We start from the raw sequence: 14,874 nt of genomic DNA on the forward strand, positions 1-14,874 counted from the left end.
GAACGGAAAACCAGATAAATATGCATAATTAACGACTGAGAGATTTGAGTTTTTTGCCGAAAACTGTTCTAAAATATGCACTTTTAATATGTATATAATTGTATATATATATGTATATAATTGGCGCGCACACCCTTTCTGGGTGTTTGGCCGAGCTCCTCCTCCTATTTGTGGTGTGCGTCTTGATATTGTTCCACAAATAGAGGGACCTACAGTTTCAAGCCGACTCCGAACGGCAATATTTTTATGAGGAGCTTTTTCATGGCAGAAATACACTCGGAGGATTGCCATTACCTGCACTTTTAATAGCCTTGTTTAATTAAAATTACTATTCCTCATATTGGTAGTTTAGAATTTGTCTCGAACACAAAACTATAAATAATTTAAGGGGTTATATACAATTAGAAAGTCGAAAAGAAGCGAATTTTCCAGAATTTTTTCAGAGAAAACTTTTAAATTTATTGATTGAAAAATTTGTTCACACATTATGTTATCTTTTAACTGTATTTTAAGACTTAGTATTAGTAAAAATATTTATTTGGAAAGGAGCTACAGCAGATATCGAGAAGCTTCGCTCAAAAAAGACGTTTTGCGTTTTGCTATATCTCTGAATTGGATCCTCTGAAATTAAAAACCAAACAGATTCCGTTCAAAAAATGTTAAATCTAGTAATTAATCGAAGAAATAAGCAAAATAAATTTTTTTGACAAAAGGGCCGGTTCTAAAAAAAAATCGATTTTTGACTAAAATTTCGGCTTTAAATTGTTTATAAAAAACAAAAATATTTTTCAGTGAGAAAATATCTTCGATTAATTACTAAAAAATATATTTAAGGAGCTCGTGTTAAAATTTGAGACTAATCAGATTAGCCGTCTTCAAGTAATGTTGGTCACCGACTTCGAAAACACCATTTTGAGAAAACGCGTTTAAAGTTTGAAAAATTCTTTCAAGCGCTCTGAAGCGCCTTTTTTAATTTTCGTATAACTTAGAAAATAATCTCCGGAACGGTTTTCTGTGTGTATTCTTAAATATATGTACATTAAGAAAAAAAAAAATCGAGTTTTTGAAAATTCTAACTGTATATAACCCCTTAATTTAGCAATATGGAATTGCCGTTGCCCTATGGATTTGTATATGACTACCATTCGGTAAGGCCACGGTGGACGTGAAACACCAAATGAACGAAAAGATTTATCTAAAAGCTCTTACCCCTAGGCAATGTCACAACTCCGAGTGTATTTCTGCCATGAAAAATTGCCTCATAAAAACCATCTAACGTTCGCAAGCGGCGAACAACGTCAAGACGCATATCACAAATTGAAGAACGAACTTAGTCGAACACCCAACAAAAAGGGTGTTGGATAGTTTTGGTAGTGTATAGTCCAAGGTATCTAACCCTCAATCAATAGAATTTTCCTTTCTGTTACCACAGTATAATGGCATACAATATTGTCTCTTACCGTTATTATATGTAATTAAAATGCCCCGCTTTATTTACGCATTTTTTTATATTTTCTAAAAATAATAAATAGTATTATAATTTTTTTTTCCTTTTGGTTAACTGAGTTCAGTTTTATTCTTTTCTCAATATCTTTCCTTAGACAATTCGTCCCGCTCATTTATTTTGTACGGTTTAACAAACATATTTTGTAAGTAAAATAAGCGTATAAAAGTAAATTTATTACACATTATAAGCAAAACTTTCGTCACTAGCATGGAAATCAAAGCCCATTCATTAAAGGTGGTGGCACTAGACCAACAACAATGTACTGTACGTTTGATGGTCAAAGCAAAGTACAGTAGGTTCTGTTTTTATGCGGTAGATACGTTCCGCAAGAAAAAGCATAAAAAAAGCTACTAGTTCTATAGTAAAACTATAGATACGTTTCAAAAGTGCTAAAACCACATAAATCTGAAATAATGTAATAAAATCGCATAAATAAAATATTGTATTTTTGAAAATTATATCTTTATTTAAAAAACGTCAGAATCGTAAAATAAATTTAAGTCAGAAATAAAATCAGACAATGCCCACATGTTGCGCGTTCGTTTAGGATTTGGCGTAAAATCACTTTCGTCACTTGAGGAAATGTACACGTCTGATCTAGATAGTTATGCAGGCGGTTCCATACTTGTAGGGTTAGCATTTCTGATGTAATCTGTGAGGAGTTTTTGCTTAGAATCTTGTTTATATGTACAATTCCCGATAGGTCGACATGCATTTTGTAATTTAAAAAAAAAACCGCACTATTTCAAAACCGCATAAAAAAAAGCCGCATAAAAACAGAACCTACTGTATTGGAAAACTAGAAAACAAATAATGAACTCGCCTTGTTTCATTCTGAGCTGACAAACACATGAACACGACGAAAGAAAAAAACAAATCAGCTGATTCACCAACACCACTTTTAATAGATTCGCCTTGATGGGAACCCAATCCACTTATTTGGATTTCAGAGTTTGATTTTTATTTAAAATTCAGAAAAACATTTAATCCAAACTCTATTGACATCTTCATTGTGACCCTATTATACTCAAATCAAGAAGAAGAAGAATCACATGAACTGACAGCAACTTGTAAACACAACCAGCTACAACTGTCACATTTCCAATTGTCAAACAGCGATTTTTTTGGAAAATTCAGCGGTGTTGGTGTGTGCAGCAGTTTATCTAAAATTTTGCCCATTTTTTCACGACTTAAAAGAAACCAAATAGCAAAATGACTAACGCATGGAGAGCAGCTGGGCTTACGTAAGTATGATGAGACATATGGAAAACTGGTGATAAAGTTTTGCACAACCATTTGTGGTCACATCGATTACCAGTTCCACATTACGTAATTTCAATATAACATGCTGAAGTTTTTTTTTTTGTTTCTGCTTTTCCAGCTACATTCAATACTCCAACATCTGTGCTCGCGTTGTGCGCCAAGCACTTAAGAGCAATCTGCGAGCCGATGTAAGTTAAATGCAGAATATCGAATGAGGAATCTGATATGATTGATTTAATGTTTTTTCGTAGGCTGCTAAGCGGAACGAGACTCATGTTAAGTTCACTCCATGGATCGATGGAAAACCAGCACGTAAGTATAGTATTTAATATTATTTAAGAGGAATTGTAATACTCTCACTTGCCTTGTCGGAGGATTGACTATAATATAGAAATTTTCATAACGGAGGCGGACAAACCGTCTCGTTCATTTTTTCTGATTTCCGATATGATATGCAAATATTCTATTTTTTTACTTCAATCCACATTTTTAAAGCACTATTGTTTATTGGGTGTAAAATTACATATCTGGTAAGTTTGGCAAAACAGCTTAACTGATGTTTTAATTTTTGAGCAATGCGAAAATTTTGCATTTTTATTAAGATGTTATGAGTGAAGAATAGTTTAAATATTTCTCTAGAATACGAAAATTTAGTTATTAATAGATAGAAAGTGCTAAGTCGACTTAAGTTGTTTTGTCAAAAGTACTTGGTTACGTGTATTATATTATATAAATTACACAAGATGTACCAGTTCAATTTTACGGAACTCTTTATTAAAAACACTTTAGCAATAATAATTGCTGAAATCAAATTAGGTATTATTACATTTTTACAATTGTTATTTTGTCATTGTTTTTGTTTCCACTTAATATATTTTGCGCGTATTTTATATCATTGAATTTACAGATGAGAAGTAAAATATCACGGAGCTAAATATTTGCATACGTTAACATAAAAAAGTATGCGATGTAGTAAGTTAAAATCACCATAAGTTGGTCGTTTTCTTCCCAATTATTTTGTTGAGACGCACGCACCAAAACTAACATGTTCTTTTTTGTGCCTCAAAACAATTTGCTGTATGCTTTGTTCATTTTTCAGCGAAGAATTGCAAACAAAACAAAACTTCCCCGCTGTGAAAATATTGAAATTTATTGTAACAGATAATCGATTGATAATCTTTAAAGACCGACTTGGAGATCGCTTACGACAATCGGTTCTACCGTTACTGCAGCATTATTCCGCATACATGTACAACAATAACAACGACTGACTTGCAGATAATTAGGGATTCCCCACTCGATTAATAATATGAAATTTTAGCGTTGAAAAAATCCCACATCCTCGCAAAGTGCATAACCAAGATGCAAAACGCTTCAGAATAAAAAGCAACCTTAGGCTTACAAAAAAAACCGAATTTGTGGAAATGAATAACTTCATGTGTCACTCACACTCCCTTCAGTGTTTTCTTTTTTTTTAACCAGATATCGGAATGTTTACTAATCAACCCCAGTCAAACCAGTGTTTATGCTTATTAAGCTTTGTTTCCAAGTTTATCTCACATTCTATATGCATGTGAACATATATATTTTTATATGTGTATGTAAAGAGTTTTTATATTCAAATAAGTATAATAAGTTTATTTTGCAGGGCGCGCTGTTGAAGAAGCGTAAGCGGCATTTATTCGCACACCCACCATCAACGCTGTCCCCTTGAGTTGTATTTAAGGAATTTCAGTTTCTGCATACGATGGGAAAACAATAAATAAAAAAATATGAGATATTCATAAAAAATGCTTACATTTATTTCATACAAATCAAGGTACATGGAATGCATGTAATGCTAGTGCATATAAAAATATAAACAGTCAAAATTTATAGCTTATGGTAAATAGAGAGAATATAATTAGATTGATAATACCAATGATCTACCATTTATTGTTACAGTAATGTGCTGGTGTAAAATATTTTCAAAGGCAATTACTTTATACATATAATATAATAAACTTCCGAAAAATTTAAAGCTAGAACTACACATCCAAATCCCACAGTTGTTCCATTTTCAGCAATTTATTCAACTATATTTTTCGTTAACTATTTATATGAGGTGAATAAAGCGCTAAGAAACACATTCAGAAGGCTTCGTACGGCGTTCCAGCTTAATTTCTTACGATTCTGTATGTATGTATAACCATAGTAATTTCCTACTATGCTTCATCGTGTTCTTCGCCAATATTGTAAAAATTATCCCAAGTTTGTAGTTCCTCGTACAGCTTACGACCTGGGCTCTCTGTCGAACGGCACTGACAGTGAGCAATAAGTTTGTAATCAGGTGCCAAGTGACCGTCCTCCACACCTCTGCGACAAAATCGAATAATACAGTAGTTACAGACAAAAGTCTTGAAGAATACGAACCTCTTAAGAAAAAGTTTGCATGCATTCATCGCAGCTTCGGTTGGTAATTCGCGCATAAAACAGCCAATAAATGCGATACCCATGGATTTTGAATTGTAACCAATTGTGTGAGCACCAACCACACCCCAACCGCGGCCTTCGTACACGCTACCGTCGCAGCCGACTAGAAAATTATAAGCGATGTCGTTCCATTCGCGTGATTCAATATGAAAGCACTGAGGAAGAAGATAACAACTTGTTTTAGCTGGTTTGTGATTTGAATTCACTACATGATGAGGCCTATCCTAACTAACGGAATTTCGATATGATGATTGTAAAGTGATAAATGTTTAACTATTTTTAAATAACAAAAGTTAAGAAGGGTTTTAAAATATCGATAAAGTCATATAAATACTTTAAGACAAATGATGCAATATGGCAAGGCAGAATTTATTATATTTTTTTTGTGCAATCTGCGTGAAGCACTCAGTTTGAATAAAATAAAACAAATTAAAAACTGATTATCGAAATCGTGAAAATAATTCAAGTACAGTCTACTTCTAAGCAGGTTAATTATTTTATATATTACCTGTATGTCACGAATTATGCGTATGTTTATTGCTTGCTTCTCGGAGCTCTCTGTTGCGGTATGTGCTGTAATTCATATGCATTTTATTTAAAAAACAGGGATTACCATTTCATCATTTGTATACAATACTCACATATAATCACTAAATTCACTGGTTCTGGTACGAAATCATAATCTTCCATGGGCTTCTGTGCAAGCCAAGTACTGCGTGGTATGACAGCACAGAAATCTTTCGGTATTTTATACTCTTCAAAATTTAAATATGTAAATAATAAATGTAACTAGGTAATTTAGCCCAACAACAATCAGAACTATCACTAACGAATGTGCCACAGTTAACGGAAGAGGATTTTCGAAAAATTCTAGATCAATTGTCGGACTGTCTATAATTTTATGTGGCACATTGGTTAGTGAAGTCGTCAAGGTATTAACTTATACTGTCGATGAATGCATCTCGTTTTACGCGCTCCTCTTGTTCTTCGCTTTCCTGCGATAGTAGCGAGTCGCTAACATTTCCTCGGGCCCCTGCTGAGTCATCTATGTCTGCTGATACGGCTGAAGTTTGGCGAGATATTTCAGGCAAACGCCTTTTAATACGTTGTATAATCTGTATGTTTCCGTTAATATTTGTGACGTTGCCAATTCTAACATTTGAAGAATTTTCGATGTGTACATTTTCCAAAGTTTGCACACTATTTACCGAATTCAGTAGTTCACGCAGATTATCTATAACCACAGCCATATCGGTGGGAGCTGCGCAGATGAAGCAAATACATATATAAACATATATCTAAAGTTATGGTTTTTTTTATATTTTTTCTTACAATACTGATTTCCCAATATTTTAGTTGTTAAGGTATCATTTGTAGTGTCGAAATCAGCTTCGGCTTCCGTCTCGTAGTCGCCATCGCTGCTGGATATGATGGACGACTCTGCTAATGAAGATATATCATCCTCTTCTATTTCGGCACTGCCTAATTGTTCTTGCCGTTCGATCCATTGGCGTGTAGCAGCCCTTTTCTCCTCATTTAGCCCACCGGTTTGGGCCATGATTACATTTGGCACTTCAATAAGCAACGTTCATAAGAATATTCAATGTTTTTGCTTAAATAATTTTTATCACTGACTGCCATCCACTCGCAAGTAACTTATCTAGCCATTGTTCAAAAGATATTGCTTTCACAGTTTTATATTGTCAGGTCGTAATTTTATTTTTTGCAATTTACTTTACAGTGGATTTCACAATTATTTTGCTTAGTCAATTTCAACTTTGTACTTCTTTAACAATTGAAACATTTTAACTTGAGTAGTATATCCTGGATATGAAAAAACTACTCAAAAAGTTTAAGCAACATTAAAACTAAGGTCATCTATGGAAATAAATGCACACATTCAACTGTTCCAGTATTATTTTTATTTTTTTGGGCTCTGCCAAGGCGAATATCAGATAGTTCATCCCAAGGCGAATCTATACATTTATGAATTCGCCTAGGCTCAGCTGTTGGTTACCATCAACCAAGACGAATTGGACACAGAAGGCTGCGCCTTCCGTTACCTTAATTCTTGCGATTTTGACACGGTTGACGTCATACACAAGAGGAATAGAAATGATGAAAACCAAAACACGAAAGAGAAATTACATTTAAACTAAGCAAACTAATGAAAACGAAGTGCCACGAATAAAATTGTGAATATTAATAAAAATATCTTCAAATGCACTTTTTTTGCGTTTTTATGGTGAAAGGACGTAGCAAGAAAATGTTTGCATGCGTGTAATTTATTCGGTTCGATAGTTTGTAAGGTTTTCGCCATCTCTTTGCCTTCATTTTATTTGTATATTCTCGGGGCGTCACGTCGCAGGGAATTCAGAAAACGCAATCTTGTATTATATAATTCTTCTGTTAAATAAATCTCCTGATTTGAGCATTGCCAATACAAATAATATTTGACATTTGTCAAACAGACAGAAGTACAATTATACACGATGGAACAACGTATAAAAATTATTGAAACTTATTATGAAAATCGTCGTTGTTTAAAACAACGTATTGCAAAATTCGTGTTTTTGGTGGAACTAATCATCGGAACAAGTAGAGAATTCAAAGATTAGTAAAAGAATGTCAAGATACTTGTTTTATCGAGGGTAGAAAAAGCTTAGCAATCACGTCAACGACTTTGACAAGGGGTAATTTGGAGTCTATTTGATTACATTTTTGCATCATATATATATTTTATATTTACTTTTACTAAATTTGAATACTTTTGCTTCATTTATAAAAAAGATATACATTTTTTTTCTTTTTCTGAGTTTCAAACTTTTTTTTCGTGTTTTTTCGAATTATACAGTAATTTCGTTCTGTTAGTCTTCTGGCAGAACGAAATTACTGTAAAATTCGCTGTGCAATAGTTTCCGTCTCAAATTTTCGAAAAGGCCCTGGTGAATATTTATAGATATTTTTTAGATTGTTGACCATGAAGTATTCGGTTTCCAGGACTTATGTGATCGCTTCAATTCGTCAATTTCTTATAAAATCCTTTCACTTTTAGGTCTACATTTATTTTCAATTGGTTCATTTTAAAAGGGCATGTTATGTTATAACAGGACATTTGCTTCAAACTGTATACCACTTTCCCTTGAATATTATTCATACATTAGAAATAAAAACTACCAGACACAAGTAATTAACCACACACACTTTCTTGCCACGGTATCATTTGCATAAAAACAGCATTTGGAGGTATTATATTAATTTTTGCTTTAACACTTTAACAAGCGAGGTTCGTTTTTTTTTTTTTGTTCGTTTCTTCGTATTAGAAAGGAGCTTAACTTCAGACTTGTCAATATATAGCTACTGTTTTGTGAAGACGCCACCTTCAGTATTCACATCGTGATGTGATCAAAGCAAGGTGGATTTATTATTATTATAAATTCGCCTTGGCTCGAAGCAAACTTTTTTTTCAGTTAGCTTTTCGCTGTCAAATAAAATTGTAATTTTTTCTGCGGACATTTATTTTACGTTTAATGGTAGTAGTGGTAAATTTTGTTATTTATTGTATCTATTAGAATGGCCGAAAATTATAGCACTAGAGACTATAATGATGAGAGCAGTGAGGATGAAACACGTCAAGCACAAAAAAGGAAGTTTACATCCGCTCGACAAACACATATTGGATTGCAACAACAACAGGTTGCTTCTCTTTCGGCTGACAGTGATGATAGCGATGACCCTCCGCCGGCAAAATCTATTGCCGCACTTGCCGAAAGCACTGCCAATGAAGAAAGTGATGGGTATCATGATGAAGATACCATCGAACCTAACCCAGATGGTAACATGCGCCTTGTTGCCTCGCATTATAATGAATTGAAAGAGACCGGACGCAAAGAGCGACTCAAATCGCGAATAGTATATATGCGAAATTTTAATAATTGGCTCAAGAGCCAACTTATTGCAGAGTATTTGGATCGCATCAAAGAACAAACTCGTGTGGGCGACCCTATGCGTGTTCTTGATTTGTGCTGTGGCAAGGGAGGCGACCTTCTAAAATGGGAAAAAGCAAATATTACCCATCTTATATGTACAGATATTGCTGAAGTGTCGGTGGATCAATGTAAAAAGCGATATGAACAAATGCAATCGCGAGCTGACAAAACTAAATTTGCCAATAAGTTTTCAGCTGAATTCTTTGCGTGTGATGCCACTTTAGTACGCTTGCGCGAACGTTATATGGATAAATCGTTGAAATTGAATTTGGTGTCATGCCAATTTGCTTTTCATTATTCATTTGAATCTCTTACTCAAGCGGAGTGCATGGTTCGTAATGCGGCCGAATGTCTGCAACCCGGTGGATACTTTATAGCGACAATCCCGGATGCGAACGAAATAATGCGTCGTCTGCGGCAATCGCCAAATGCCCGCAGCATTGGCAATGAGCTCTATAAAATCGAGTTCGCATGCGACACAGATCCACCACCGCTTTTTGGTGCTAAATATCAATTTCATTTGGAGGGTGTTGTTGATTGTCCCGAATTTTTGGTACATTTCCCAACATTAGTTAAACTTTGCCGTAAGCATGGTTTAAAACTTGAGCGCAGAACCACTTTCCCAGATTATTACAAGGAGTCGTTAGAAAAAGGTAAGCCACTTTATTTTAAAGGAAATAGAATATTAGAACAAATAACTATTTTATAGGTCGGTCGTTGCTGCAACGCATGAACGGGCTGGAAACTGTGTACCCTAATCGCTGTGGAAAAGATCCCGAGTTTCAGCATTTAAAAAGCTTCACAAGAAGCAGTCCATCAAAGGCCGTAGGAACGCTTTCTAAGTCGGAATGGGAAGCTACAAGTATATTGAAAATAAATAAATTTTGTGGTCGCTATAAATTAAATATAAATTTCTTAAGAACAAACCCATTAAAAAAAATATATTTCCAAATATCATATTTGTAGCCACCACATAGGTGTACCTAAAATCGATACATTAACGTAACACATTTACTTTTTTACAGCCCTTTACCTAGTGTGCGCTTTCCGTAAATGCAAGAATACATGGGATAATGAGGGAAAACCTGTCTTCGAGTTCGACTAGATATGGTACTCCGGACAATGTTCCAGTTTGTGTTAAAAGTAACCAATTAAAAAATTTTGCACCTGTTTGATTATTGGAATATTTGTTAGTTTATTTAATTGAGACAATTCAATTACGAAAATATACGAGTATATTTAAATTACTTAACTTATACAGAATTTAAATACATCTAAAAGCTAACCATATTAACTATACAGTTCAAATAGTATCATTCGCCAAGCGTAGACCAATTTTCTTTTTATAGAATGGGTTGATTGGACTAGGCATTGAATTGGGTTTCAGCAATCCCTTCCCAGGCTTCTTGTCTGCATCATATGGTAAATTGGGCGAACTTTTAATTTGTTTTATGTACTCGCTGGGATTCTGCATAGTGTTGTGCTTGAGTGCTATTTTTACTCGTTTCACGCTGCCCATTGTTGGTGTGCTGAATGCGGCTTTACCTTTCTTGGCGCTAATAGGTGTTGATGTTTTGTTCGCCAATTTCTTTGCCATCGGATTAGGTACGAGATTTGCGTTTGCTTGTTTCAATTGTATTTTTCGTGAAGGTATAAAATATTCTACTTCACCTTCAGCCAATGGCGTATCCCACTTGGATTTTACTTCCTTTGCTTGTGCTTCTTGGACTTTGATAGGCTTATCTTTTGTACTGTCTTTCTCTATTATGGGTGCTTTCGGAACATTAGTTTTACTTGTTTTAATTTTATCAAGCTGTGTTCCCTCTGTTTCTTTGTTGATCTGAGTCGTCAAACCTAGGACTTTGATGGGCTTATCTTTTGCTTTGTCTTGCTCCACTAGGGGTGCCTTCGGAACATTAGTTTTACTTGTTTTAATTTTATCAGGCTGGGTTTCCTCTGTTTCTTTGTTGATCTGAGTCGTCACGCCTTGGACTTTGATGGACTTATCTTTTGCTTTGTCTTGCTCTACTAAAGGTGACTTCGGAACATTAGTTTTACTTGTTTTAATTTTATCAGACTGTGTTCCCTCTGCTTCTTTATTGTTCTGAGTGGTCACTCCTATTTCGTCAACGTCTTGTTTTTCGTGCTCTTTTGTATTCGTACTATCTTGTGCAGGCGCTAATTCAATGTTTTTCTTCTTTTTTAATTTTTTGTTAGGCAATAAATCTTCTTCGCTGATTTCTTCTTCCACCCAACCACTTATTCCAGAGGTTGATTTTCTTTTACGTTCCTTCAGGTATTGCTTCGGTATTGCTTTCAGAATTGTTTGATCAAAATTTGATTCATCTATTTCTTCGAAGTTCAGAGATTTTAGCAACTTGCGACGTTTTCTTTTATTCAGCTGCTTTAACTTACGCCCTACACTAAATAATTCATTTTCAACATTTTCTAGCTGCTCAATTTTATCTTTCATCAATGGTTTCTCTCCTTTTGCTTTAAAACGTGGAATCCTTTTTACACCTAACGGAAATTCGCCTTGCTGATATGTTTTGAAAATATCCAATTGCTTGCGCAAACTTTTTCTGATCTTAGTACTAATTTCGTCGTCTTTATAGATAAGTCTTTCCAATTCTTCAATCACGTATTTGGCATCTAATGGCAGCTCTGGCATAAATACGTCAACATCTCCGGCGCGTGGATCCAAGTGCTGCTCTTTTTGTGTGGTCTCTGTTCCATCATCTTCTTCTCCGTTTTCCTCATTATCTTCATCAACCTTTTCCAAATCATTAATAGAAGTAGTTGGGAAGCCCATACGTTCCCATGCATTGAATTTCTCGGTGTATTCACGTCCCAAAGCACTTTGATATAGCAAATGTTTTAGCACTTGTAAGCGACAATGTGATACAAGCTTAGCATCGCGACCTTTGGCCAAATACGTAACGAAAGGGCGCACAAAGTCTCCCACTTGTTCTGCACTAATATCTCCTTCCGACACTTTGGCTAATTCTTCAAAAAATATATCTAGAAAGTGCATCGTTAATCCAATTGCAGGACTTTCGTCAGCTAAAACTGTCAACTTCATATGGTCATTAAAGAGCTTGATGGACTCTTTTGTCCAGCCACTGCGTTTTAGAACACGAAACATATAGCGCAACATTCGGCGCACTAGCATCATGAATTTGTCAATACGCCATTGATCGATTCCAAACCACTCATTGCACATTGTCTGCATGAACGCTCCGAAAAAATTCACACTAGTGTTCACGTCCCCATCGAAGCATTCAGTTAATTTTCCCAGCTGTTCGGCTAGATTTTCTTGAACCAAAGGTTTATCCGACATCCACATATTATAGTATAGTCCTTTCCAAATGCGTAGAAAGTCATCCTCCGTTAAAGGAAAAGAACTGCACGCGCGTAGTTCTAGCCATTTTCGTAGTTTACGAATTTGACGATTACGTTTATTGAGATCGTTACATGCAAGCGCACGTACAATTTGCACCTCCTGCTCAATTATGCGTATGTGTTCAGGTACCACCTCGCTTTCAGACTCTTCCTTCGACGCATCTTTTTCAGCAAATTTCGAATTACGTGAGAACTTTCGAGAATTGAAGGGCTTCTTTAACTTTTTCGCTTTCATTATTACCATTTTTTTCCACTTAAATTGTTGAGATATTAATATTTGGCAAACTTTTGCGATGTCACCACGTGCTCTGCTTATGACAACAATAAAATAAACTTTGGAGTGATAGAACAAATGTCAAAACATACCAAACTTATTGACAGCTTTATCCAACCAGAGTGTATTCAGTAAACAGTGTGCCTCTATGTTATCTATGGCCTCTATAACAGCATATGAGGCTACTATTACGACTTAAAATAAATATTTATATAAAAATTAACCTAATTTTTATTACTTTGTTATTATATTAAAGAAATTAGCGCGGTGTTCATTTATTAAACATACTCTAATTCAAAATGAGAATAATTACACTAATTATGAAACCAGTGTGCGGAATCCACCACTTTTGTTCCGACGTACAGAAACTAAAGGTGGTGTCTTATGAAAACCACTACGTTATATTTCGCTATTTTGACAACTGGTTGTCGTGCTGAACGATAAAAAAGAAGTAGACAAAAGGAAACTAAATCACTTCTATTACTATTCTATCATTCTTGCACTTTTGTGGTGCGCCTATCTTCTTCGTTTGTTTTTTTTTTTTTTGCTAAAAGACATTTCTTCCACATCTACCACCGTAAATCCACCATTTTTAATGCTTTTAATATTCTCATAACCGTACAACACGTAATACAAAATATGAGATTTCACTTTTATGAAATCGAGTCCCTTATATGTTTAAATCATAAGATATGATAAAGTCCAATATTCGTAGTTACGGCATTATTATTATTTCGAACTAAGTAGGGCAAATAGGATATTATCAACTTTTGTAGCTTACTCCACATCTACACCATCCACTAAACGGGTCTTATAAGGAGTTCAAATATAAGTAGATTATCTAATTTTTTGTGCTTGACTCCCAATCCATAATTAAAAAGCGAGATTACCCATAAAAAATTTCTCTTACGAAATCTGAGATTATAAAATAGTCCTAGGTTATTACAATACTTACACAACGCGTGGCCAGAAACGCTTTATCCTCTTATTGATTATTATAAAATGCAATATCGAATTTCGAATGCGTTTTGCTGCCATCATTTTTTGACATCTCAGTAAACGTCGATTACGGAAAAAATCGACAAAACCTGGAACCAGAAATGGCTTGAATGCAGAAATAATAGTTGAACACGTTCCTATTACCATTAAGATGAGGGAACAGGGTGAAGTACTTGTCAAGACTTTGAAGTCCTCGAGGATTTGTCTTGAGAAAAGGAATCTTAATATAGCGGATAACACCTCGTTTGGCGTCTCGCATTAGTGTATTTTTATAATCCGATAATTCAAGACATTTTTTGACCTTTACACAGTACCTTTCTTTTTTATGTGACCTTACTTTTCTGTGTTTTCTTTTTTTGCTCTCTTGCCCTTTTTCTTTTCAAACAGGGGGAAAAACAAATATTGTAATCGTATCATCCGCGCTTTTGCTATCTTTATTTATAATACGTTCACATATGCATTACTCACCTATAAATCCACCAAATTAATCTTCCCGTTCACATATGGCATATCAATACTGCTTTGAGAGGTTTTTCTTCAAAGAAACTATTTTGGTGGAGTATTTCGGTGTTAATTGGCTGCTAATAATAAACAGTTGGAGGAAATCCGTAGGCGATGTTTACTGAGGTTGCAAAAATCTATGACAGCAATGCGCATGGGATATTCTATATTACATTTTATAATAGGTAATAAGAGGAAAAACATTTATGGACACTCGCTTTTTTCTGTAAAATGAATCCATAATTAATAATATTTAAAAAAAATGTATTAGAATTATGTTTACAGACTTGTTTTCTTTGCCGGCATCCATTTCATTAAGTATTTATTTTGATGTTTCTCCTAACATTCGTAATAATAATTATCGATAACACAGAAAACACAGGGTTGTATGTCGAAAAGTATCGTTATTATCTAGGATTACTTTATAATCTCAGATTTTGGGAGAGAAATTTTGTATGGGAAATCGC

At 34.6% G+C, this 14,874-nt stretch overlaps 4 protein-coding genes across 6 annotated transcripts; 2 read left to right on the top strand and 2 right to left on the bottom strand.

Annotated features, from left to right (window-relative positions):
• Positions 1 to 2,580: 2,580 nt before the first annotated feature.
• LOC129237880 (protein stunted) lies at positions 2,581 to 4,561 on the top strand. Of its 3 annotated transcripts, none has more exons than XM_054872849.1 (5): positions 2,581 to 2,751; positions 2,889 to 2,958; positions 3,022 to 3,082; positions 3,678 to 3,730; positions 4,419 to 4,561. In XM_054872849.1, exons 1-4 carry the CDS (start codon positions 2,720 to 2,722, stop codon positions 3,686 to 3,688), a joined length of 174 nt encoding a protein of 57 aa, XP_054728824.1. In that variant the 5' UTR covers positions 2,581 to 2,719; the 3' UTR covers positions 3,689 to 3,730; positions 4,419 to 4,561. The 3 variants fall into 3 exon arrangements, 2 of the variants coding, with proteins under 2 accessions (XP_054728824.1, XP_054728823.1); XR_008581779.1 differs by having other exon boundaries at positions 2,582 to 2,751; positions 3,678 to 3,742; XM_054872848.1 differs by lacking the exon at positions 3,678 to 3,730 and having other exon boundaries at positions 2,588 to 2,751.
• Positions 4,551 to 7,157, bottom strand: LOC129237879 (peptidoglycan-recognition protein LE). The gene is made up of 6 exons (XM_054872847.1): positions 6,575 to 7,157; positions 6,183 to 6,503; positions 5,884 to 5,997; positions 5,751 to 5,815; positions 5,183 to 5,397; positions 4,551 to 5,125 (listed from the first exon to the last, which is right to left on the bottom strand). Exons 1-6 carry the CDS (start codon positions 6,798 to 6,800, stop codon positions 4,975 to 4,977), a joined length of 1,092 nt encoding a protein of 363 aa, XP_054728822.1. The 5' UTR covers positions 6,801 to 7,157; the 3' UTR covers positions 4,551 to 4,974.
• A 1,537-nt stretch (positions 7,158 to 8,694) lies between these two features.
• Positions 8,695 to 10,544, top strand: LOC129237568 (mRNA cap guanine-N7 methyltransferase). Its single transcript, XM_054872391.1, has 3 exons — positions 8,695 to 9,884; positions 9,941 to 10,093; positions 10,257 to 10,544. Exons 1-3 carry the CDS (start codon positions 8,816 to 8,818, stop codon positions 10,334 to 10,336), a joined length of 1,302 nt encoding a protein of 433 aa, XP_054728366.1. The 5' UTR covers positions 8,695 to 8,815; the 3' UTR covers positions 10,337 to 10,544.
• On the bottom strand, positions 10,402 to 13,059 carry LOC129237567 (ribosomal RNA processing protein 1 homolog). Its single transcript, XM_054872390.1, has 2 exons — positions 13,000 to 13,059; positions 10,402 to 12,941 (listed from the first exon to the last, which is right to left on the bottom strand). Exon 2 carries the CDS (start codon positions 12,875 to 12,877, stop codon positions 10,535 to 10,537), a length of 2,343 nt encoding a protein of 780 aa, XP_054728365.1. The 5' UTR covers positions 12,878 to 12,941; positions 13,000 to 13,059; the 3' UTR covers positions 10,402 to 10,534.
• Between the last annotated feature and the right edge of the window lie 1,815 nt (positions 13,060 to 14,874).

Source organism: Anastrepha obliqua, chromosome 2, assembly GCF_027943255.1.
Source record: "Anastrepha obliqua isolate idAnaObli1 chromosome 2, idAnaObli1_1.0, whole genome shotgun sequence".
NCBI classification, from domain to species: domain Eukaryota; kingdom Metazoa; phylum Arthropoda; class Insecta; order Diptera; family Tephritidae; genus Anastrepha; species Anastrepha obliqua.